The 26,621-nt window shown below is 47.9% G+C and overlaps 1 protein-coding gene across 4 annotated transcripts in view; it reads right to left on the minus strand.

Annotated features, from left to right (window-relative positions):
• Nucleotides 1–6,222: 6,222 nt before the first annotated feature.
• Nucleotides 6,223–26,621, minus strand: part of CFDP1 (craniofacial development protein 1) — a 119,827-nt gene continuing 99,428 nt past the window's right edge. For 2 of the 4 annotated variants that reach the window (XM_073225825.1, XM_073225824.1), the window contains 2 exons: nt 14,136–14,294; nt 6,223–7,075 (listed from right to left, as the gene is read on the minus strand). In XM_073225825.1, the coding sequence (XP_073081926.1) occupies nt 6,985–7,075; nt 14,136–14,294 (250 nt within the window). In that variant the 3' untranslated portion in view covers nt 6,223–6,984. The remainder of the gene's footprint in view (nt 7,076–14,135; nt 14,295–26,621) is intronic. The other 2 variants (XM_036993961.2, XM_036993962.2) reach the window with 2 other exon arrangements.

A 26,621-nucleotide genomic window follows, 5' to 3' on the forward strand; every position in this document is an offset into this window, starting at 1 on the left:
GGCCCCAAAATGGAGTTCGAAGGCAAGGCTGTAACAGAATGCTGAGAACCAGCTAGAGGAGACAGTAAAGGTGAGGCGATCCTATGGAGCATCTGGGAGAGGGTCCACCCTGCCCCAGACCGCACCCTCAGGCACCCAAAGAGCTTCCAGACTTAAATGTCCCATCTGTCAGTCAGCATGCGTCAAATGCAGGCAGGCTCAGGTTATAAAGCCAATGTGTAGATGGAAGAAGCAAGGCATTAAATCATCAACAGCTTAGTGGGGCTAGTCAAAGAGGATGGCCTCCTGTCCACCACTGCAGGGAGCAAAGCCCCTGGGTCCAGTGACACGCCTCCACACCGAGGAGGTGGTCACACCTCCCCCAACAGGGCACCCAGAGAAGTCTCCTGTCACAGCTGTGGCTCAAGGGCCCAAGGGACAGCTCAGGACACTGGACAGAGTTTGAAGATGGGCAGCTCCTCCAAAAACCCATTAGAAAATCCAGACATTGACTGTAATTCATTGGGGTGTCTTCAAATTTCAATCTCATTTATCCAGGTCAGGAACCATTTATTTGTATCTAACAAGTGGAGGCCTGCTCCAGCATCTTTCTACCATATGGCCTGTGCATGTCCTGTCTCTGTGCATCTGTCAAGACTGTGTGGGCAAAGGGAAGGCCGATTCAGCAGGCTTCACACCATCAGCCCTGCTGGGAGGGGTCACATGGCCTGGCACACTTTAGCTCCCCCCGCCACCCAGCCTGCTTTTCAGAGAAAGGGGTGTGGGGGGCACATGGTAGTTCACCTGTGAGTCACTCATCTCCTGGACAGTGTTCCAGGAGCCACTAGTGGGGATCATTCTGGAATGCCTGCTAGCCCAGAATGGGATGTGGAGAGCTCCTTGACACCCAGCAAGCTCATCTCCATGGCAACCCCCATCCCTGCACTGTCCTCCCTGGGACCTCTTTCTGGAGGAAACTGCCAGAGGGGATGCAACTGAAATGAATGCTTGTCTTTTTAAAAAAATTATCTTGAAATGTTTTGGCTAAAAAAAAAGGCATAACAAACAATATAAGAAATACCTGTGTCCCCACCTTCAAGATACAAAAATCACATCTGTAAACCAAGCTCTTTTTAGTTCTCTGCTCATACAACCTTCCCTATTCTATGAGGTAACCACTAGAGATTCATGTAACAAAATTAACTATTTTGAGATGTACAATTCAGTGGCATTTAATGCACTCACAATGTTGTGGGCAACTATCACCTCTATGTTTGTTTTTCAATTTGTGGAACTGGGGCCATAGGTCAGGTTTTTTGCAACTTGCTTTTTGCATGTGCTGCTTGTGAGGTTCATCTGCAGTGATGCATGAAGCCCGGCTCATTGTTTCACCACTACCACATTCCACTGTGACTATTTCACGACTGGTCCTTTCTCCTGATGGGCACTGGGTGGCTTCCAGGTTTTTCTGATCACTGATACGCCTGTCTCCTGGTGCACACGCTGGTGCTCCTCCAGGACGTTAACCCAAGAGCACAGCTGCTGTGTCACGGGCCAGGTGCAGCTCCAGATTTACGACAGCGACAAAATGTTCTTGAGAATGGTGCCAATTTATACTCACATAAGCTTGGCTGTCTTGGGGAGCTGGGAGCCAGGTGTACAATTTAATTATAGTAACTTAACACTTGGTAGTGTATTTCATTTAATGAAATGTTGTGAGGTAGGCAGAGCAGGATTATTAACCATTCTCAGTAAACTTTTGCAAACAAGTATCTCCAACAAAGAGGGACTCAACCCGGAGTGATTCACGGTCGGAGGCAGGCTGCCACCCCCGACGTGTCTGACTCATCATTGCCCTCCTCAACCTAGCCACCTAGGACCTTTCTTGGGCTACGATCAGTCTACCCCATCAGCTTTCTGAGATTCTTATGCAAGCTTGCAGACCATGCCTGTGCTGGCAGACCATGCAGAGACCCTGAAGGGAACCAGGCTGCAGGGAACCAGGGTGGAATCTTCTGGACTCTCACATCCCACTTTCCTTGTTGTGATCAACTTGCCTGTGCACAAAGACTGAATCTGACAGTATTTGGATCTAAGTTGCCCTAGGAGGGGATGAAAAAGAAGCTACAGAAAAAAAGAAAGGTTTTGCATGGGAGTCAGAGGCAGGAGCCCTGGGCACACCTGTAAGTCCAGGGAAAGAGGTTGTGGGGCAAGTGGCATTTGAGAAGCCGGGTGCTCTGAGGTGCTGTCATCTGGGCAGGCAGAACCCCAGGGGAGAGGGCAGTGCTGCCTACCCTGCTTAGCACAGACTTCTGGTTCTGGAGAAGTTGTGTAGGAGTGGCACCTGTCTGAACAAGGCCTGAGGGTGTCTAGGGGAGGTGGCACACTCCTCCCTGCAGTGTCAGATGCTGCCCAGATGCTCACACCGGCTTGGAAGCTGAAGCGTCCGCCCACACCTTTGGTGCACTTCTGACATGAACTTTGGGCACGAGGCGTGCCAGGTGCTCTTCTCTGCTGCACGCCTCTGCTCACCTTTGGTTCTCCTGCCCCCTTGTACTCAAGTCTTGCCTTTCCAACATGAATCCGCCAATACAGAGTTGGGATCCAGAAGCGAGGTGGGCTGTCTAATCTTGCCTGCATGCCGGCCCAGTTGTGCTCTGGGCTTAAGATGTGGGTGTGAGCACCAGAGAGAGGTTTGGCGCTTGCCTTCTGGCACGTTTCCTCTTCTGAAAAGGAGAGGATCTGAGGAGAAGACAAGTGAGAAAGCAGCCAGCCTGGGGCCATGTCACTCGGTGACGAACTAAGAGCTTCTACACCTTCCCTGGGAGCCCACCTTCTCATCCCCATTCCTGTTTGTTTACTTCTGTATTTTGGTCATTAGAAGAGTCATGGCCTCTTAGTTACATGCCACCTAAATAACAGGGCCTGAAGACAGCACCCTCGGAAGTCCGTTCTAGTCCTTTCCATCTGCCATGCCACCCACCTCACCACCCCAGGCCACACTAACCACACCCCGTCACACGCCGCACGCCGCCTGTTCCACAGCTGCCACGAGGCACTGCACCTGCAGAGCCTGGGCCCAGAGCACCACGTTTGCACTCTTTCCAGGGCGGCCCGGCCAGTGGGCTTGGGTTTGGGGCTCAGCGCTGTCAGGGCTCAGCTCAGCACCTCCTCATCCGCTCCTGGGTTCGGTTCACTTAAGACTTTGTTCTTAATGCGCCCCTTCTCTCCAGAGACCCTATGCAGAGCTTCTAATTGGAGCACCATGTTCCTCAGGAAATAGGTGAGCAGAACACTAAAGCAGCTTGTTTTATTCTTTGACCTTATGCAGTTTTAGGGCAGTTTTTAAAGGAAGGTACCAGATGCCCTGTAAATCCGACACATCCATCTGGGACAAGGAGAGGACAAAGACTGATGGCAAGACCGAGGCGGGAAACAGCTCTCAGGGCTTCTCTGGGCTCCCCAGACCAGCCAGAAGTGGCTGTGGGCCCTGCTCTGTCTTCCCTCTGCAGAGCGGGAGGCGCCCGGTGCCTGGCAAGGGCCTGCCCACCTGCTCTCAGCACTGACTCAGTCTTTCCACTTTCCCCTTCCTGCAAACATTCTTCCTTGACAATTCCTGCCTTCTGCATAAAGGGACATCTTTTCCTTTGAAAGTTTGGCAGTTCATTTTCAGTAAATGTGGGTATGAAGAGCTAGGTAAAATATTACTCACTCATTCTTAAAAATGTGGGCCAGATGGCATCTGTCGTGGCTCAGACAAGACTGAAGGAAAAGGTGATTCCTGACTGAAGGTGGAGCCACCTCAATCAGCCCACTACCGAGCCTGGCCTCAGCGGGCCTGTGGAGAAAGGCCCAGTGTTCACTGAGGCAGCTCAGTCCTTGGAGGCAGGGTGAGGTCGGGACAGGAGGCCATGCTGGCTGAGAAGGCAGGTCCTGCCAAGGGCAGAGATGGAGCACAGACACCAAGAGGAGGAGCCCAGCAGTGCTCCCCGTCTGCCTCACGTGCCTCATAGAAACCTACCTATCACCCTGCAGATTTCCCCACTCGCTGAATCAGGCAGGCCTGCTTCCTAGTGGCTGTGCCATTTCCCTCATCCTCTCTCTTGGGCCTTGGTCCTCTGCCTGGCGGCAGGCAGAGGGGCAGGCAGGGCTGAGGGGACCCATTTCCTGGGGCCTGGTTGACACCTACAAGAAACAGCCGCTCATCTGGAGGGAGATGCTGGTGCCCAAGCACCTGTCTTGCTGGCCGGTTTCAGTGCCCCTCGGAATTGACCCACAACCGAAAAGAGCACACATAGGACTCAGAAGAGGTGCTTCCATCTGTGAGATGAGACGACACCGAACTGCAGCCTGGTTTCCAAGCTGTCAAAACAGTACAGGATCTTGAGAGGCGGGAGCACACCTTCTCCTAGACTAGAGGTCCCCCACTACGTTCCTGGCCATTGTACTGGCTCCGGGAGGCCCCCGGCTCTGTCCTGGAAGGGCTGGAGCACTTCCAGTGCTTCCTCATATGCAGCTCTGTTCTTCATTCCAACAGTATGACAGCTTAAACGATTTTCTATGAATATTCAAATCTACATAAAGGCAGAGACAACAGTGTAAGAACTTGATGTATTCCTCACCCAGCTACAACAATTACCAACACATGGCCCATTGTGTTTCATCTCCAAGACCCCCAGTCCTCTGGGACAATTTTAAAGACAAAACGGAGAAAAGCTCGTTGGTTTACTACAAAGAATTAAGTGTGCTGGGTACCAGGGTACCACTGGTTGGCTGACCTACCATGTGTCCCTAATTCCACTGCCCCCTTTTGCCTGTCTTCCTTGAGAGAGGCTTTTCCAGCCTTGCCGAAAGCTGGGGACAGTCAGGTGACCCAGCTATGGCCAATGAGACAAAGAAGAGCCTGCTTTGAAAGTCTCCTTGAAGATGATGCCTGTGCATTCGTACCACATGTGCTCGTGCACTAGCCAGAGGAACGCACTTGTGAATAAGATGAACTTAGTTCAATACAGGTGGCTCTTTATAGGGTTACATGTAGAGTAAGAGAGAGGCAGCTGAAATCAAAGCAAATGAAACAGTTGTGTGGAAGTCTGGGAACACCAGATAAAGGATCTACAAAGTTGAGAGAGGGCATCTTTAAAAGAATGGTGCAAATAGCTACGAATCCCCCGACAAGCCACAAGATTCTGCCAAAAGGGGCCAGAAGCTTTTCCAAAGGCTCACAGATGTGCAAAAAGTCTGAGTGGAGATCAGATGTGTGCAGCCCATCTGGGAAAGGACTTGCCAAATCAAGGACAGCAGAAAGGAACCAGCCGTTTGGCAGAGTTGCGACCTCCATCGCTCAGGGAGTAGACGGGGAACACCGTTGCAAGGGCTGCATCACGAGCTGAACTGACAGGGCCAAGCCACCACCAGCAGGGCCCTCGCTGCCATGTCTGATTCTCCCACCATGCCTTCAGGCAAAGGGAAGAACCCAGAATGCACTTGCAGCTTCTGTCTTAATCTCATAGGCTTCAAATGTGTGAAGAGTTGCTAAAAAGAAAAGCCCTAACTTGCAATGAGCTCAGTACCCTTTATTCTGTCGAGTCCAGACTGGAGAGGAGCCAGCTCACGCGCTGTTGCTGGGACAGCAGCTGAGATGGACTGTGTGGAGGGAAGTGAGTGCTGGCGATGCTCAGACCTCCGGGAAAGTTAGGAGAAGGCACCGCAGTGAACAGTGGACAGTGCATGAGAAGATGTGACATGGCGGGGTCTGCCTCTCGGTCATGGTTGCTGGTTCCTGTGGCACTGGCTAGAGTTAGATCGGAGGGCTTTCATGGTAGCCCCATGTCCTTGTGAAGGACGAGAACTGACGTCTCACAGGCCACCTGTACTGATGCTGGCCTTAAGCCTGTATTACCACTTCTAGAATCCTTGAACAGAATGCCTATGAACAGATATGTCCAAATGTAGCCTGCAAACTTCTTTTCTGAGAAATAAGGTCCACAGCCCATGAGCCTCTGACCATATTTGAGGACAGAACCCACCTGTATACACCTCAGGTATGTCATTAGCTCATTTCAACCCAACTAGGTCCCGGTGTTACTCATGGCATGTAGACTCAGAAAGCTGTGCTGAGGTCAAGGTCACGTAGCTGGCAGACATCCAGGCAGGAACTGGATCCCAGTCTTTGGGTCCCTTCACTCCCCGAAACCTGTCCATGTTACTCAGGACACCCACACGGACACACACACAAGAGCAGGCTGTGGGTTTACTGCTTTATTAACATGACGTTTGGAATTTACATTTTCCTAAGGACTATAAAAAAGAGAGTCCTTCACAGTCTTCTTTGACAAACCAAAACAATTAAAGAATTATTAAGGTGGAAATTATTTTGAGTGAGGTGGGAATTATTTTGACTTTACCTTTGGAAAGAAAAAAAAGGCTAAAGGAAAAAAAATCCTTAATTCAGCAATAATATAGCCTTAGTCTTATTTTCAGCCTTACCTTATACCAGTAAATAGGCATAAAATCCCACTCAGGAGAGAGAAAAAGACCAGCAGAGATGCAGGAGCGGAACCAAGACCTGAGCTGCCCGGGGACTTGGCGCCCCGCCAACACCAACGTGCCTCTTTCCCTGGTCTCAGCAAGGATGACTTCAGAACGAGCCTGCGGCCCAGAAATTCACATCCGGCCAGTCAGCCCTCTTCACTGTGACCAGCCCAGACAGGCCTGGAATGTTCTGGCTTGGCCTGGAGGACTTTGCAACAGAATAAAGGGAAGGCGAGTAGTGTCACCTTCAACAGCTTGTCATAGGACCAACTTTTATTAACAAAAAATTTTAAGGACAAAGTTTTAAAGGTAAAATGAATGAGACCATGTGAGATCAAGATACAAAAGAGATCAATGTAAAAAAGAAGACCTTGTGGGGAAACCGCTGATGTGAAACAGTGGAAACATTTCACAGATGCACCATAAACTCACATTGTCAACAGGCTTAAGCTGCTATTGATTTCCCCCATCACATCAGGGTTTCATTTTGCTCAGCCTGAGATCTCGCTCAATTTCAAACTGCCTGTGATCCACTCGGTCTAGAAAAGCCTTTCGTTCAATATACCTAGAAGGAAATGAAAAAGACACTCGTCAGCAGGATCCAGTAAGAGGATACGCCTCCCCTGCACTGTCCTGTCCCCCCAGGTGAGCCGCTCCACTGGGCCAGCAGGATCGCTGTGTCACAGCAAATGCAGAGGGCCACAGTTGGTGCCCAGTGACCGACCACCCAGGACTTCCAGTAACATCCAAACCACTCACATCTGGTCTAACTAAGATGTTTCTGGTTCAGATACGAATGAAATAAAGTGAAAAGGAGAAAGCAACAATTTATCAAAGGGAAAGTAAACTGAGGCTTGGTGGTTGGAAAATGTTGCAATTTTGTAACAGGGTTTTAAGGAAAGAAGAACATGGGCTTATTAGTTAAGCACAGGTTCAGAGCCTCCTCCACTATACATTAGCTGGGCCTCCCTGGTCAAGGACTGAACATCACTGAGCCTCATTTTTCTCAGCATCAAAACAGCAGGGCCATACTTCTCAGCATTCATGGTGTGCTGAGTTGGTGGGGGATAGGAAGCTATGCACCCTGCAGAGATGCAACCTAAAATGGAAAAAATAGGGCTGCAGTGAAGGGGAGTGAGCTGAGCTGCAAGAAGCACTGTTTAGAAGGCACTTCCCTGCCCTCAGCTCTTCCTTGCCATGAGACCTGCTCGGCCTCTCCTTTGTCCTCCCCTTATCGGGGCAGGCTGCCTCTCCTAGGATGACAGAGAGGCCTTGCCCTAAATTAACCTCTGCCTCCCAAGTCCACAAACAGAGGCCCCGTAAAAGGTCAGTGCTCTGCTCCCTCCTCTGGGGCCAGGTTCCCAGATGAGCCTGCCTCGGACAGGGAAGCACAGGGCTGATGAGGCAGGCAGGCAGGCGGGCGAGGAGCCAGGAGAGGAGCCAGGCTGGCTGCTTAATGAAACATAGCTGCATTTTAATGCACCTTCTCGCCCTAAAGTGTGCTGCAATTTGCCTGGGGGGAGGGGATCTCTGCTGCTAATTAATCTATTGAGAGAGGAAAATTGCCATTGAAAATGGGAGACATAATTGAATCTCTGCACTAATTTTTCTTTTGTTGCATTGTGGAAAATGTGCATCTGTCATTACAAGGTCATTACATTTACAGTGAGAATGTTACCAGGACCAGGAGCCTGTGTTCCTTTGCTGAGCTCAGGGTCTCGATTTCCCTCCCACAGCACTCTGGGAAATGCAGTCCATCCCACCTGCTTTCCAGCCACCTAAGCCTGAGGATACCAGCCCTATACCTTACCACAGACTGGGTGGCAGCTGAGTTTGAACACTGCTCTGCCACTGGCTGGCTGTGTGACTCTGGGTAAGCCGTGTAAACCTGCCAGTTCTGTTTCCTACTCAGCCAAAAAAAACCCCCAACTTTCCTACTCTGAAGGGCTGTTCAGTGAAATAGTGTATATGTAAATGCCTAGCACAGAGCAGGTGCTTAATAAAATGGCAGCTTATGCTGTCACCATCATTTTGGGAGGCCGGCTTCCACCAGGATCCTGAGGATGATGGATTCAAGGGGAGCAATCAGTTCTCCTGATGTGTGTTAGCAGTGACTAGTAGCCACCATCTGGTCCCCAGTCAGGAACTAATGCTGCTGTATCAAAACCAATAGGGGGTCAAAACGGCTGGGAATAAAAACGTGGGCCTGCTCTAGGTCTGACATATATCCTGAGGGCCAAGTTGTCAGATTTAGCAAGTGACATACAGGATGCCTGGTCACGTCTGCATTTTAGATTCCCTGTGGCTCATAGGGAGCCACAGATACTGTGGACCCTTTTTGATAAAGAGGGAAACAGGGGAGACTGTGATGGGAAAGTAGACACATGACAGAACAAACTCCCCTTCCATCTATCACCCAGCAACCTGTGATCGTTGGGCTGTTAATCAAACTCGACTGAAGGGCTTCAGCAAACCATACCACCATCCCTGCCCACCTAAGCACACTAGGTGAGGATTCCAACACGCATCTGTGTGTTGACAGCAATGTGCTTTAACGGCTCGGCAAAGATCCTGCAGAAACAAAGGGGTGAACTGTGGCTTGGGAGGAATTTAGGGCATGTTTCAAAAGAGCCATTGCCCAGTGCTACCTGTCAGAGTGGGCCAGTCAGGGGAAGGAAGAGGAAGTAACACTTAAATTAGGTGCTCACTGAGCATTAATGATGGCCTTGTAGGTTCCTGGAAGCTGTGCTGGGTCCGGCTGACCTTGAGACTTCCAAGAGCAGAGCCAGGCTGGGTGCTCAACAGGGAAGTGCAGGCAGGATCCCAGTTAAGGGAAGGCCCCAGGCAGCAAAGACGGGGCACACGTGCAGAATGCAACTGAATCTCAGGAGAGACTCAGACAAAGGCCATCAAGGCAGGTTTGGCACTTCATGCTCCATTCTCAGCCATCTGCAGCTGCCAACAGGATCCTTATGACTTTGGTTTACTACACGGACACCCGCACCCCTTAGCGATAGAAAAGGCACAAGTATAAGAGTGGCTCCAGCATTTATTATCTGTGTGACTTTGGGCAAGATACCTAATATTCTATGCCTTCTTTTACTTCACTGTAAAGCAGGAATAGCAATTAGAACACCCCTCTGGCAATACAATGGAACTGCAGAATTGCTTTGTGAACAATAAAACCAAAAGAAGCTATGATGGTGTTCTTGCTTCCCGATTCTGACTTGCCTGTATCACTAAAAGCCTCAGAACCCGGAATAGGGATCAAGAAACCAAACGCTTCAGGAAGAGGAGGGACTTGTGGGGAGGCTGCCTCCTCCAAGGTGGCCAGAGTGGACGGCCTACTTAAACAGCACCCCAGGAAGTTCTCAGGCACGTTAAGCGGGTTGCAGTCCCAGGAAAGAACCACCAGCTAAGTGCAATGCTGCTTTTCTGGCCTGTGCCCAGACCTCTGGAGGACCCCGCCTGATTCGGCCCAGTTCACTGGGAGGCTGGGGGTGGCGGTGGGGGGCATCAGCCCTCCCTGCCACTACTGCCTTACATGGCCTGTTTTGAGATGCAGCTGCTCTTCTTTTTCAATAATAAAATATACGAATAGCATCAAAGCCTAAGGGATTTTCCTCTCAGAACCAGGTTAGACAAAAGAGTTTCTGACATCTTTTTGATCTTTCAACTCAAATTATTTTTTCTGTCCCAATTTTCTTGAGATCCAGGCCAATGGGGCGGGAGGGACAAAATGGAAGAAGAGGACAAGAGAAGGGTTGAAAATGCTCCCAGGGACTATGTGAGTATCTCCTTCCGGGAACCCACATGGCAAATGAAAGGATGGCTGTCTCCCTCCCGAGAAGCCAGGGGTCTCTGAGGGCCCGGCGGCACGCTGCCACGTGGTATCTGCCTGCGGGAGGCTGCCTGCCCTCCGGAAATAAAGGGCACAGGGAGGTACAGGGGAGACTGACGCAGGCCCCTCACTGAGGGTGCTCAGGGCCGGTTCTTACTCTACGCCAAGCAGCCAGCACTCAGGTTCCCAAGCAAGCGTTCAGGGCAGCACAAACAGGAGGAAAGTGGGTCAACTCAATTCCTTACACCAGACAGCAATGGGCAGTGGAGGCACCCTGAGGCCCGCATAAACGCTGTGATGGACTTAAGAGGCAATTCTTTGCCCTGAGAAATGCAACTGAAAGAAGCAAGGTGCCCAACATCACACAAGCATATGTCCGTCACCCCGTGGAAGTGCATATGACTTGAAACATCTCAAGGGCCAGAGTGAAAGGGGGAGATTTTAAAGAAGTTTCTTCTACACTGAATTGCTTCCATTTCACCTCAAGGCTTTGCTGGTGCTGACAGTGATGGTTGGGGGTCATGGAGATAAATTCTTTGGAGAAAGAAAATTATTTTCTCTGGTCTCTCCTTCATGCCTTCCCAATATCACGAACACACCTGGTTTCCAATCATTGCGCTCCATGGCCTTCAAGCCTGTAGGTCTCACCTTCCCAAGGCACTGTTCCCTTCCCCTAGGCCCTCCGGCCTCTACTGGGCAGCGCTGGAGGGACGCGCTGCTTGCGGATGGTGAACTGTGTGAGCGCTCAGAGGGCCAGACGGAGGCAAAGCTCAGTGCCTGGAATGCACACTGGGGACACAGATCCTGAAATGCTGACCTGTGCTGGGAGTCCAGGGCTTAAAGGGAAAGTATTTCTGTGCCTCTGAACTATATTCTGGATGATCTATTCTGTTTTCCAATTTGGATTCTCTTTTCAGCTAGCCTATCATTAAATCCATCCATTTAGTTTTTAATTATGGTTATTGTAGTTTTCATTTCTAGAAATTCTGTTTGGTCCTTTTTCAAATCTGCTAGGCTGCTTCTTATACTTTCCTCTTCCTGCAAATATTTTCAAGTTTGTTGTCTACTTCTTTAAACACAGTAGGCATAACTCTTAAAATCTGTATCTGATATTTTCATTTTCTATACTCTTTACAAATTGGATCCTCTGCCTGATGTTTCTCAAGGTGCCTTGTTTCCTTATGTGAATATTTTAAGATAGTAAAACTGCCCTTAAAAAATTAGACAATAATAACCCAATATTGACCAATCTAGCTTAAAATTCTACCAGATCTTTACAAGGGGAAGGCATGATAGCTCTTACTGAACTGGATTTATTCTCAAAACACATAAAGCACATAATTTTTTAACCTCAATCCAATCTTATTTTAATCAGGACTGCATAACAGGAATATTTTTAGCACCATTCATGATTTGAATTTCTGTATAAGAGATCAATTTAAATATGGTGCTTGTAAAAAATACACAATCTCACAATAAATATGGCAGAGGCCATCATTACTCATAGGTAGCTCTTTTGAGATGTTATCAAATGTGACCTTTCCATCCTCTAAGTTTCAGCAAAGATTACTTGTGTTCCAGAGGTAAACTTCAGGCTCTCCAATACATATTACTGGGGAGCATCTGTCTCCAGGTGATGTCTCTGCTCTCGTGGGCATCTGTGTAAGAGAATGTGGGGGACTGACCTGCCTGAGGCCAAACAGACCTCACAGGTTTGGTTCCTGTGCTTCCCGCCCTTCAACACAGTGCGCCCAGCACACTTCCCAAGAGCAGTCCTCCTGTCCTTGGCATCCCGTTTTGAAGGTGGCTCTCTAGTTACGTAGGCGCTGGAGAGGCTCACCCAGCAGCTGGTTGTCTTGCTTTCATCTCTAGAAATTCTGATGCCAACAGACAAGTGATGCCCAACCCTTGCTGGGAATCAGAAACACCTGGGGAGCAATTCAAAGATACAAAGACCTATGGCTCTTGATTCAGCAGCTCTGTACATGGGTGCCTTGTTCCTGAACTTTGGAACCCCCTCCCACAACCCCGAGGATTCTCACGCTTAGCTAAGGTAAGAACCAGAGCTACAATCCCTTCCCTGGTCTAGGGGTTGGGCCCTTTAACCTGCCTGCAGCAGCTAGGAAAGGCTAGTGAACGGAGGTGCGGTGTGGGCATGAGAGAGGGCAGGTGAGAACAGCAAAGGCAGAGAACAGTAGCCATCAGATCTGCATTGGAAAAACATCACCAGATCCCTGGAATCATCTGGCCAGAGGGAAAAGTCTTAGAGAAGGAGGGAAAAGCAAACTGCTTAAAAGCTGCCTGCTACTGGTTGTCCCTAACCCAGCTGTGTGATCTTCCACTGGCTGCAAAGCCTCACTGGGCAGACGTTCTTTTTAATCTTATTTCTCTTCCAGCCCACATTTGAGCAATGCCACACTTTACCGTTATTAGCCCTCTATTAACTTGAGCAGAATGAACATTGTCCGACCCGGATAAGCAGTACTGCGAGGAGCAATCAGGTGCAGAGCACTGGCAGTTCGCTTGCTGCCTTTGGTCACCAGGCAAACGTGAAGCAGAGAAGCTGTGAGTTCCGAGAGTGGAGTCGGAGTGGGATGTCGGGGCGCACGGAAGCTTCTCCAGGTAACCCTGACTCCTGCCTGCACTTTACCCTGGGCCTTCCCCAGATGCCTCTGGCACTTCCACCTCTGTCCTGTGGCATTCCGCCTTTAACAGGATGACTTAGAAGTCTGGTAGTTAAACAAGCTCATCAAGTCATTAAAAAAATAGATTTTTTAAAACATACTGATCAGCTTCCAGGTTCACTCAAATAATCATGAAGCCTAATTTAGAAATATGACCGACCCCCAAAATAAATCTCTAGCATGTCTTTATTATAATTTAGCTTATAAATAACCTGAATAACTACCACTTACTGCATGCCTTTATACAACAGATGCTCTGCAAAAGGCTTTACATACATTACATATATGTATTATGCATACATCATCTCATGAGATCCTCATGCCCACCCTGAGGGTTGCATCATGACCCCAACTTCAGAGACAAAGACGTTGAGCCTGAGACACCCCATATGCAGCAGAGAGAGCCCTTCCTGCTGAGGGGCGGGGGTGGTGACCCAGGGCTGCCTGATGATCTTGAGCCGTGGACCTACTTGTGTAGTAACTTTGCTCCTTAGCCCCTTCTGAGGTTCCTAAGTATTCACTGAACACCATTTCTTTCTTTGTATTCCTGAATACATACTTCATGGACCAAAGTGAAGAGGAAGGGGGTGCAAATGAAGGCCTGGATGCTGTCTGAGGGCTGGCATGTGCTACAGGGTGAACCCCACCCTGGGCCATAATGTCACAGACAAATAAAATCCCAGAATAAAGCAACAACATCTAAGCACTCTGTCGGCTCTGCTTTTGAAGCACTAAGCTAGCCTGGCTTCTCAGAAAGCCAAATAATTCAGCTCAAGCCGAGGCTGATACAGTGAGCCAGACCGGAGCACGTGATGAATGAGGAGACTCAGAGTTCATGGGAGCTGTAACTTAGCAAATTCAGCTTGGCAGCCATGTCCTTGAGAGAAGCACTGCTCACAGGCCCCCCTCCCATTCACCTGTGTTTTTCTCACTGAAAGGATCTGCCCCACATTAGAACGAAGCTTCACTGATGAACTGAGGCACTCATGTTATTTGGTTCACCAGGAGAAGCTTCTGCTTGCTTAACTGGGTGTTCTGCCTGCAATAACCTATTTCAGAGCTCTTCAGATTGTCAGAGGAATTGACTTGACCGCTCTTACCCCTCCTTCCCTCGATTATGGATAGCTAGTTCTTCACCAATGCCCTCTTCCTCCTTGAAGCTCTCCCAGTCCAACTTGGACTTCTCTAGGGTGCTCATCTTCTGCTTCTTGGCTCCAATCTTCCCCAGAAGGCTGCTCATGCCACTGGATCTTTTTAACCTACAGAAAGTGAAACATGAAACATGGAGTGTGTAAAAACTCTCATCTCATCTCTTGGCTAACGATTTTTCTGAATGGCTCAGGGCTCCCAAGATTGGAGCTATTTATCTCAATGGGAGTCCCATTGGTACCTAGGGTCCTTTCTGTCTGGTGTGGAGGACACTGTACGTAAACCAAATTCGAACACACTTCCTGCTTAAGATCTCTAACAGCTCTAAGGACTGAAGGAAAGGAAATCCTGAAGGCTTCCACACACTCTGTGTGACAGGTCTCTGCTTGAAGGAGGGAGAAGTGCAGCATGATTCAGACATGGCTGTAGAATCCCACGCCTGGCTTCATATTCCAGCTGTACACATGTGACTTTGGGCTGGTTACTTAGCCACCTCTGCCTTGGTTCCCTACCCTACAAGTGAATATTTACTCATGGGGCTGCAGTGTATCTTCTTTGTAAAGTGCTTAAAATGTACCTGGCACAGAGTAAATTTGCAATAAATGTTAACCCCACTGAATCACTGTCATCATTTGTGCACTAAAGCCCCAGGAAATTCTTTTTAAGAGAAAGAGAACCAGATCCCACCACTGATGAGCAAGAAGTCACAGTATCTTAAAAGGGCTGTAAGATCAGTTTCCTTTCAACTTCTGTGAGTCAGGACCCCGGTTTTTCCCAGGAGGTGGAGAACATTCCTCATGCTGAAAGCAGGGAATGTACAGCCTATGTTCTACTTGCTGGTGATCTATCACGGACTGTGGGAGAAACCCCATATGCCCAAGTTCAAGTCTTGTGAGGCCAAATGTTTCCAGTCAATGTTAAAGGTATGAGATAAAGTAAGAACAGAATGCCCTAGTTAGTAAGAAGGTGGTATTAGAAGAAGAAGGTATGGAAGGAACATGGTTTTTGGTCTCTTTATGAAACTAAAACAAATTTTGTACCAGTACACAGGAAAACTGGAAGTTATTATTGGGATATGCAAGAGTTAAAACATTTAAAAACTCTACGTTAACTCGGAATGACCTACTGATAACACTGACAATGACTCCTTTCCCTTGCCTAGAATTTGAGTTCCGCAAGCCTTACTAAGCTGTTTTCTCATCTCATTCTCGCTATGGCCCCTGCAAGAGGACCAGTGCCTCAGAGCTGGAGGAGCCTTGAGGATCTACACCTCCTCACTAACCACTTAGGAACCCCGCCCTGGGGCGACCAACAGACTCTTGGGCCTGAACAATTTTACCCTCCACCCCCTCCCTCCATGCAAGAGGGTCAGCGGATGTTAGCTTCCCTGTTGTGGTCACAGCCCACTACACACTGTGGGGCGAAGATCAACTCAGAATAGCCTGGGCAGCCATCCTCCTCCTCATTTCGAGTTGGACAAATAAACAAGGTTCGGAGAGGTTAAACGATACAACAAAGGTCAAACCAACAGAAAATGCAGATCCAGGACAAAGCAAGGTCCTTCCCAGCACCCTGCACTGCTGTCTCGCCTCTAAGGTGAGGTATTTTCTGACAGCTATTTTACTTCCCAATTTGGTTAAGAATTTTCCAAACAGCTCTTTATGAGCTTTCAATTCAAATCTTCTGAAAATTCCTTTCCAGGTAACTCAGTCTCTACAACAATCTCTCCATCAGCACAGACACACACACACAGACTGTATTTTTCCAGTAGAGCTTGGGTGGGAATACAGAAACTTACTACGTCTCCAGCCGTTTCCCAGCTGACCTGCCTCCCTGCCACTGCCCCGGCTCTCATCATCATGTTCTCTCCCCGGTAATTCCGCACCCCTTCACCGGTCTCCTTGACTTCTGTTTTGTCCTACCCTCACTCACCTGCTCCAACCTGGCATGTATTCCATATACTGTCATTTGAGTGAATTTGCTAAAACACAAAGCTTATCATGACTTTTTGCTTAAATGTCTCTCCCCTGATGCCTTACTATTCTTACAATAGCCTACACTCCTTACCTTGCAGAGTTCTTCCTGGTCTTCTTGCGTCACATCTACACTTGCAATTTGGCTCCAATCACACAGTCCTGCACTTGCAGTTCACCTCTACCTGCCTCTCTCCTATTCATCTGTCTTGTCTCAACTTAGAAGTCACTTCCTCCAGGAAGTCTTCCGGACCCTTTTCTCATTCTTGAGATGAGATGCCTCCTGGTGGTGTTTCTATTGTACGCAATTTGTTTCCTATTACAGCACTGCTCCTTTCCGTAGCAGATGCCCAAGGACTCTAATTCCAGCTGCTGCCACACTGGTGAGTTCTGAGCAAGCTCAAGGTCACTGCTGACAACATCCCACCAAAAGCACACACCTGGTTTTCCACTTCTGGCTGCAGTGCCTCCTTTGACTGTGTCACAGGCACCACCTACACACGTGGTGGAGTTCGAGCCACCGGGGCCATCCTCACTGGGACAGGAGCTGGGGGGGAAACGGCCGGGCCTCCGGGCCTCACACAGGCAATTCTGGGCAGTGCTGACTGCTTCCCACAAGTTCTGCTGGCAGGAAGCCCTCGAGGCCTTGGGCACACCCTCTCGTGTTGGCTTCTCCTCATTCCCGGTCTCACTCTTCCCACGCCTTCACTCCTGCGTCCTGGGATGGCTTCCCACAGAAACTGCCTGCACTCAAAGCCATATCCAGGGTTTTTCTGTGAGAGAATCTAAATAAGCTATTTAGGAGAAACATGATTTTCTTTGTGCACGCTCGCTCTCTCTGCGGACCCTAACTTCTGGGTCTCCAAATCTCTCTCCTGCACATGGATACAGTTCTGCAAACAGTGGACACTCGAAAAAGCCAACAATGTCATCTGGACCCCAGACCCAATCAGTGGGAGAGAATCAGACCATTATAGAATAAAAAGTGTTCAGAATGCTTTAAGTTGGGGAACCCTAAAGGGAGAAATTTCCACTTGTATTCATCAACTAGCTCTCAACAACGCAGGCTTTCTATTTTATCTGGGGAGCACCACAGGCTTTGTACACCATCCCTCCTCCTCAGCTCTGCTGGTATTCTCAGATTATATCATCTTTTCAACAAATCACTTTGACAAGTCTATGAGAAAATTATTTAGTGCTGATAGGAGGGAAGAAAGCTCCAGAAAATAAAAAACGCCATAATCCCCTTTGCCTTGTTTACCATTAAACATCAGCAAAATGTCACCTGTGCTATTATGCTTTAGGGGAAAGCTTCCAGGTCTGCCTTCATTGGGTCATTAATGTGGTTTATGATTTCTTAATTTGATAGTCTCAAAAGGAAAATTACCTGTCTTTTATGAGGCTAAATCAAACTGAGTGACACATTTGTAGTAGCAGCCAAAACATGTGGAGGCTCGTCATAGCTGAGAGATAGGCACTTCCTTCCTGGAACCTGGCATGTGGGGTCCCTGCGGGCTTTTGCTATTCCCACCCTGACATGGGGCTTTACTGGCATAATCCTGGTGACGACCCATCCCAGCTTTCAGGAAGGCAGATTTACTAGACCTTGGCCCTATCCTGCTGTTGAGGTTCATCAATCAGGCTTTCAGGAAAGCTAAGGCAGGCAAGAAAGCATCAGCTTTTGGGCAGGGGCCACTGGCTCTCTATGCTGTGAAAGAAAGAAAGAGCACTGCGGCAGACGGCTGCCCTCTAAGCGCTGGCTTCCCATGGGCACTTGAGTGCAAAACTGTGTGTTTGTGTGTGGGGGGATGGGTCAGAAATCCCCTGGAGACCCCTCTGTTGTCAGCAGGAACCAGTGCAGTTTACCAGATCAACAGAACCACATTTCTCTTTTTCCCAGATCCTGAGCCATAAAGGCAAAGGTACTAATAGAAAGTCTGCTTTGACAGGCTCCACCCCTCTCCCAGCCATGGATTTTCTGGTCTTGGTTCTGAAGTGTGATGAGCTGCGTCCCTGAAGACTACAGAACTTCATTTAGGAGTATTCTCATTTGTCTATTGCAAGCTAAAGTTCAGAGAAATGCCCATTTACTTGGTCACTCACAGATATCTCTGAATGTTACACTCAGTCATGTCCAGACTATGCTGCCAAGATGTTTTCAGTGCAACAATGGCATTTCAAACACCTCCTCCTGAATGTCACACCACTCTTACTACCGCAAGTTCGATGTAAAGCGTAACCCTGTCCAAGAGCGGCCTCTGTGCAAACCAGCCAGCTTCCATGCCGTGAGAGGGTGGCTGAGTGCAGTAGGCGTCCTGGTCAAAGAGAATCTTGCCAGGCTTCCCTTTTGTGCATATTCTGTTCAGTTATTCATCAATCAGCAATTATCTCCAATTCCCATCCCACTGCACCTGGCCCAGTGACCTATTCAACCCCAGATGCCCACTAAGACCTCTCATACAGAAAGGATTCAGAAATTCAGAAAAGTAAAAGGGACAAAAAAGGCAAAATGACAGTCACCTTTTTCCTTTCTGAATTCAAAATTTACAAGAATAACTTGCTAGAACTTATTCTGCTACTCTGTAGCTCTAGAAATACAAGTTTAACAAAATTCATTGCAACTAAACAATAAACTCCATCCTGTTTAGTCTGTCATAAAGATATAACTTGTTTTCTTTGCTCCAGCCCCATGAGCATGGGCTCAGATTCACCCATCTGGTTCATTCTGTAGTGAAAGCACTGCTTTATCTGCCCCCCATCAGTGATGCTGTACATCCTGCTGTATCTTTGTACAAGAGGTACTAGAAAAGAGCTGGCAGATGCCTTAAGTGCAAACAGAAAGGATGACAGAGCAGCATGAACCAGCTGTGAAGGAAGCATTGGAACAACTTTCCCCATGATGTTTAACATCAGCCACAGGCCCCCAGCCATCTCACATTATAGAATATTAGGTCTGGGGATGAATTTAGTCATTCATTCACTGTACTCATTCAACAGAGATGACAGAGAAATTGCTGTATTCCAGGCACTGTGCTGGGAATACCTAAGGCGTAATCTTTGGCTTCAAGGAGAAAATCTAGTAGAAGGCATCACACAAGTGAACTATAACCACATGCCATGAGGGCACAAAAGAGGGAGCAGAGAGAGGCTATTCAACTCAACCTCTTTATTTGAGAGATGAGTTAACTAAAACCCAAGACGGGTAAGAACCTGCCTGAGCTCACAGTGGGAGACTTGGGACTAGTACTCAGGGCTTTTGACACCCAGTCTGTCTCCACCTGGCTGATGCTAGAGCTGGGATAGATAACCTTTAGGAATCTGCTCCACACCCCAATTTCTATCACTGCTAATTTTGGGGGTGTCTTATTTCCCCTGTTGTCCCAGAACATACTGTCCGCAAGGCCCATGTCTTACTCATTCCTGACTCACCCACAGTGTAGCAAAGCCTTGCCATGGGACGTGATCACTAGACGTTTAACAAACTAAATCCCTATGATGTGACAATGGACTTACCCAAATGAATTTTTTTTCATAACAAAGAGACTCAAGACTTCAACCAAAAAAGGTAGCTCCAAAACCAGATCAGCAAGAGCAGGGTCAACCCACGTGCATACAAGCCCTGTTGACCTGTCCTCAGAACTTCACATGCAGAGCCTGGCTTAAGCCTATGTGTCTTGTCTCATAACTTGCATAACCACTAAAATGCAAATTATTTGGAACACAGATTCTTTGGCAGAGACAGGCAGTTTCCTTAGTATTTGTCATCTGTTTACAAGGCAGGAGTGGACTTTTTGTAGCTCACACACGAACTATTTTCCAGAGCCATACAAAGGTCTGGAATTGGCACGGTATTCCCTGAGAAAAGGGAAGGAGGCCTACGATGGCAATTCCCCAGTGGGAGCTGGGCGCGTGGACTACTGCTCTCCTTCAGATCCTCTTTGGACTCAGCTGAAAGCCGTAAGAATGAAAAGTAAAGCCCCAATCCTTGGGCCAATTTCACTCCCCACCTGTGTAAATCTCTTAATCTCCCCAAAGCTCAAAACCAGACCACTCAACAAAATGGACTGGTACATTAGGGAGACAGCATAAATCCCACTCACTTCCCAACGCTGTACTCACAGTATTCTACAGGACATTAGGCTCATGAAAGTGGAAAATCAGAAGTAAGACAAGAAGTTCCAAATGACCTTTAACATTTTATGGCTCAAAAAATTGCCAGAACTCTTACATCTATTATTGATGTTGATCAGTGCCAGGAAAAAAACAGTGGTATCTGTCAGCAAAAGGTGAAATAAAAGCTGGCAAACAGCAGCAGCCTCACAGTTTTCACACAAATAGAAAGTGATCGGCCACTCAGTTTTGTTGCTCTTATGCCAATCCAAGAATGAAGGGCGCTTGTTTATTTCAGCTGCTTTACATCTTTATGAAACATTTTGGTGGTACAAATCCTGAATTCTAATCTCTCCTGAAACAATGTATTACAGAAAGTCTTTCAACTCTTTCTTCCGTATGTGGTTAAATACAGAGGTCTGTGGTGTCCTGCTCTGGCCCCTCGGCAGACGCCGGGAGGACTAATCACTCTAGCTGATCTGATTCCACTCACAGGTGAGGCTCTGCCTGTAGAAGACACATTATCCATTCAGGGTAAGGCATGAACTGTTCTCCCCAGCACAGAGGCCCTCCAACTACACAGTCTCCTGGTCTCTGTTGTGATCAAGGGCATTCATTCTGAGACAATTGCCAAGTGACACTAAAACGGACCTTTTTTTGGGGACAGGTGAATCCATCTGCGGGGCAGTATGTTCACTGGCATTATACCCCAAGAGGATGCTGATGCCCCTCTTCTCCGTGAAGAACAGTCCTCTGCTGGTCTGTTGTTCTGCAGAAACCACCAGTTCAGTGGGCTTGGATCCCTTGCCACAAAGGGTAATTGTTTTTTACTGTTTGCTTGTTTTTGCTAATCTGCCTAGCTCAGACCTTTCAGAAGGACCATGTTCGACAAGTGCCAGGCAAGAGCGGATCCTTTCTGCGCCCTCCCTCCTTGGTGCACAAGGAGCACGGATACCGTGCGGTTCACATCTCGTGCAGAAGGAAGCACTGCGTGAGGTTTGCAAAAGGACTTGCTGGCTGGGCTGGGCACGAGCTTGAAAATGTGTGGGTGCTCACTGCACTCCTGTGGGATGGTGCGACGGGGCTCCACATGAGCATGCCTGTGCGGTCTGGTGAGAAATTTCCCCCAGCTTTCTAGTTTGGAAAATGTCCAACTGACAGAAAAGTTGAAAGCAGAGAACAGGTATGATCTGAATACCCTTCACTGAGACTTATCAATTATGAACGTTTTGCCACATGTGCTTTCTCTCTAAATGTTCTTTCTTGGGGGGCGTGGGGTGGTGGTGAAACCATTTTTACTAATCTGCGCACACCACACCACTTCCTCTAAAAGCTCTGACATGCATCTCCCAAGGACATTCGCCTGCAGGCACAATGCCTTATATCACCCTCAAGAAAGTTACCATTCATATGATGAGGTAATCTAAAGTCCAAATTCAAACTTCCCTCAGTGCCTCCCCAAGTGGCCTTGACAGTGGTCCCCCATTCCCTACCATCAGGTACCACAGTTGATGTTTCCTTAGTGTTCTTTAGTTTTTTAATCTAGGACCGTCTCCAGCCTTTTCTTTTCTTTGTTTGATTTTTGGTCTTTGATTTCACTGCCAGTTTTTTGAGTCCAGGTTGGCTATCTTATAGAATACTGGTTGTTTAAGATCTGTTGGTTTCCCATGCCAGGTATGCCACACAGACAAGGCTGCGTGCTTCGTCCGGCACCATCACATAGTGGTGGGCACATAAGGTCAGGTCAGGTCAGGTCAGCACTTGCGCTGCTGAGCGTCGTCCCATGGGTGAGGTGGTGACTGCCAGAGCTCCCATCTGTAACGGTACATTCTCTCCTCCGTAATTAATGTGTAACATCTAGGATGATACTCTCAGGAAATTTTGACTGCTTCTTATTTCTGATGCCTGACTCCCTAATGCTCTGTCCATGTCTAAGGACAGGTTGGGGTGATGAACAGTAAGGGACACTATTTGAAGGACAAATATCCAGAAAACCCCAAAGGGATCATAAAGCTCCAGCTGTAAGAAAGTCTCTAAAGAGTGAGAGTGCCGTAACTAGAGAAGAGGCCAAGGGTTCTGGGATCACCAGCAGAGTTCTAGACTGGACACGAAATGATGAGTACGGAGTCTCTGGCCAACATGGAAGCATTTGGCTCAATACCTGGACACTCTTCTTGTGGGCCTGGGAGCCTGGCATGCATAAGGGTTAAGTGACAAAAAGTCGGTGGCAAAGAGAAACCCTTCTGGCCCGCCCACCCGACCTCTAGGAAATGACACTTGTGAATTTCCCTTCTCCTTTGTCCCACTCCCATGTGGTTTCACCTCATTCCCTGGGAAAGAGATAATGCCACATCCCTTCCTGCCTCTGCCTGCTCCAGCAATTTCCTTCCTTATGCCATTCCCATGGTGGGGGAGCATGGCAGAGCAGGGAAGGGCTTCCCACCATTTTACAGAAGCTGGGGAGTGAAGGTGGCCTGGGGGCTCCCCAGGGAGGAAGTGGTTAGTTTACTGGGAATGAGGATTATGGCTGAGGAAGAAGGGGTGCTTCCCCCTGAGGTGCCAACTGCTGTCCCTTCAATGTGTTTGATCAGGCACAGCTGGGGAGAATGATTTCCTGACCAACACAGACAGACCATTTACATTTCTGAGACTGAATTTTAAAAGAATTATTAAATACAGCTTCTAACAAAGCCCACAACAACACTTTTCTTTACGCAGCACCCTGGGGCTCAACTGAGGAGGGCACAGATTGTTTTCCAGATACTGGCTCCACATGGGCTCCCACCGCACTCACAGCCACAGAGGCAAAGGAGAGATGAAGCAGGTTCAGGATGGGACTCGTGCAGGGCGGCAGCCCCTCTGAGGGGGAGCTGTGCTGGCTCTCTCCTACGACAGAGCTAAGCCAGGGCGGGTCTGCAGCCCACATGCCTGTTCCTAGGGCAGGAGCCACTCACCCTGCTCCCTCCTACCAGGAACACACGGTTGGGCAAACGGTACATCTCTCAAACTAGCCAATGTGGGAGGCAAAGCACAGGGCACACAGGATGAATGTTCCTGGCTTATGGCTTGTGGGCTGACTGCTGTTTAGGGTTGGCATGCTTTCTCAACCAGCATTCTGCTTTTTCTTTGACTTGCGGCTTTCTTTTTCTCACAGGCAGGTCTCTATCTCCTCATGAAAATGTCTGAGGATGTCAACATAAAATAAACTTTAAATTCTTGGGCACCTCCCAAGTTGAGATCAGGTTAAAGTTTCAGGATGTGGGTGTGTCCTTGGTCCGACAAGAAATATCCCTTCAGTTTTACATCACAGAGACCTCACTGAAAATGAGTCAGACCTGTGCTCCTTTCTAGAAATGGACAGGCACATTAACCACATGGCTTTAAGTGAAACTCATATGAGTTGGCTAGTATATTTTGTTAAATTACTCTCTCCCTCCCACACTTCTCACTGCTACTAAATAAGCATGCTAAATTCCAAGTGAGAAGGATACAGACCCTGGCCACAGCTGTGACTCCTGACACCTCAGAGTTCTGTCTGGAGGGGTGTGTGCTTTATGATCCTTTTACTCAATGAGGATCAAGTGGTAAGAAAGGTCACTTCTCAGCACCTGGTGCGCCTGCTTGGGCCCTGACTCCAGTTACCTTTCTCAGTGGCATCTGCAGTACTGCTTGCTCACTCAGCTGCCAGGGTATCTTCTTTGGCCTTCTAGAAGCCACAGTCCTACTGACCTCAACAGGCAACTCAACAGGGCTTAGACCCCAACTGACCCCCTCCCAGGGGTCGCTCCCACCTCTCACCAGAAAGCCAGGACACGCCACTGCCGCCGCAGCAGTGTCCCTTGCAATCCAGGGTTTAGAGCCCTTGGGAAGCAATTATCTGCATGACGGTGAGCAAAAGGAGGGGGTTATTTCAGTCTGAACCCAAGACGTCACTCTGCTGAGGCAATGCAATGGACTTCACCAAAGAGAAATATATGTTTCCACATAGTTTGGTAAAAAAGCAGAAAACTTTCTTTATGCTGCATGCAGGAAATGGTTTTCATAGATGCTAACCACAGCTGGGCAATCTATATAACCACAACATAGTTTCTCTTTAAGAAATGAAAGATTTTTACCCATTGCATCATTGACCACCAAAAAGAATTCTCACCCTCCATCTCTAAGGCAAGAAGAAAACAGTTGAGTAGTCTGTTCCCTGTATTGCCAGCCAGGGGTTGCTAAGGCAGCTTTTTCATTCAGAAGTGTAGACTGTTCTACAAGGTTCCTGTCACTCAACCCTACTGCTGGGTAATGGAGAACCCTGAACAAATCCAACGTCTGCCATCTGGGATCCCCTCAGAGCACTTGCCTTTATGACCACCATCCACAAGGGGTCTTAATGCAAATGCATGACTCTGGCTGATGGTGAAAAAGTCTGAACAAGGTGCTTTAGCAATCGCTGGCTGGGAGATGAAGGTCTGCTGGCCAACCCTGCCATGCATAGTTTGAAGGAATTAAAACAAAACAAATGCAATCAACTAAAGATATGAAGGGTGGACCATTTGGTTCTTGGATTCATCCTTGTATATTAACCGCTTGCTCTGGGAAACTCAGCATCACTCCCTGCATCAGAGCAAAGCCTTTGACCTGTGAAAGTCTGTGACCTCTCCTGCAGGGCCAGTGGCTTCCAGACATCCCTCTTGTCACTGTGTGGCTCAGCTGGTAACTCAGCAAAGGCAGTGTGAGAGTGTTCATCATTGTCACTGCCCAGATGCAGGAAGGTGGCTCAGAGACAGGGGACACTGCCTGTCTCATCTGACAGATACACTAAAACTAAAAGGGCTTCATGCAAACAAAACAAAACCAAAGCCCCAGATCACCTAATCACAGAGGGAGACTATTCCCTGAAGACTGAAGAAAATAGAGACAATAACCCAAATATATAGGGTTATTGTATTCTGAAAGAATGCTGGAAAATCTGATGGCCAATCACTTCTCATTCTCAGCTAATACTTTTTGAAGAGCTTTATTATAATTCACATACTAAAGAATTCACCTGCAGAAAGTATACAAGTCAATGGTTTTTAGCATTTTCAGTTGTGCAGCCATTACCACAAGCTAATTTTAGAACATTCCATCACCCCCTCAAAAACCCATCCTACTGATCAGAAGTCACCCCAATCCCCTAGCTCTAGACAAGCACTAATCTACTGTTTCTCAAGATTTGCCTATTCTCTCAACTAATACTTTTTAAACTGTTAAGTTTAAGGCTATATTAAAGCATTCAGAAGTAACATCTCTCTCAGTTGGTATATATTATAGCTTCCTATAAGAAACACATTTAAACCTTCAATCTGTCCTCTATATTGACAGTCACATATAAATTTCACAAGGGCCAGGAAAATCAGAAATCTAGACTTCAGACAAGAATACTGACATGTCTAAGCCCTGAGTGTATAGCTAAGCACTACATATCACCAATACTGTTGGAGCTGTTTTTAAAGCAGTGGGATATGGTGGCTTTATATTCAGTGCAGAAACCTGCCCCTGCCACTTAAATTTTTTGTTTTTTTCCAATCCTGGTCAAGTTAATTTCTCTGAGCCTCAAGTAACCAATTAGTAAAATGAGGATAATAATAACTACCTTGAAGGGTGATGATTAACTGAGATATTTATCAACTCAGCCCTCATCTACTGAGTGCCTTCAGTGTGCCAGACTCTGCTGGTCATAGGAGATGGAGGCACAGATTGCTCTCCCTCATTTAATTCATTTGTTCAAGAGATGGATATGCAAACAAGTAATTACATCACGAGAAAATGTCTACACAGCAAGCTCAGCAGGAGCACAAGTGAGTTGAGGGAGGCTTCCCAGAGGGAGAGGGAGGGCCTGACATCGAAGGATGAGAAGGATTTGTCAGAAGACATGCTGGGATGGAGAAGCCTGGAAGAAGGCAGTGCAAGAGCAAGCGCTCAGTGCTGCCTGGCCCACAGCAGCCAGTATTTCCCGCCATGCCCCATGTGCCCTCGTGCCCCTGAAAAGCTGCTCTCTAGAAACGAGAATGAAATTAAAACTTGCTGCTGCTAGAGACAAGTTAGTGGAGTTGGGGCTTTAGGATTTGCTCATTCTAGCTTCTTCAGAGGCTAATTCATCTTTGGCAGCACAGTGTATTTTAAATTTTCACTTTTTTCCCCACAAACTTATCACTTTGAAAAAGTTTGAACCAAGAGTTGACCTCATTTAATCTAGGAGAAGCCCTCTGCCTGTAGAAAGTCCCACAGTTTGGACTTGCCTCTTAGTGTCAGCTTCTTTGAAGGCATCTCGGTCTTCCAGCGCCTTTGGACTGGAAGCGACTGGACTGCTTTTCCCCATCTGCA

The sequence above is a fragment of the Manis javanica genome, chromosome 17 (assembly GCF_040802235.1).
Source record: "Manis javanica isolate MJ-LG chromosome 17, MJ_LKY, whole genome shotgun sequence".
NCBI lineage: Eukaryota > Metazoa > Chordata > Mammalia > Pholidota > Manidae > Manis > Manis javanica.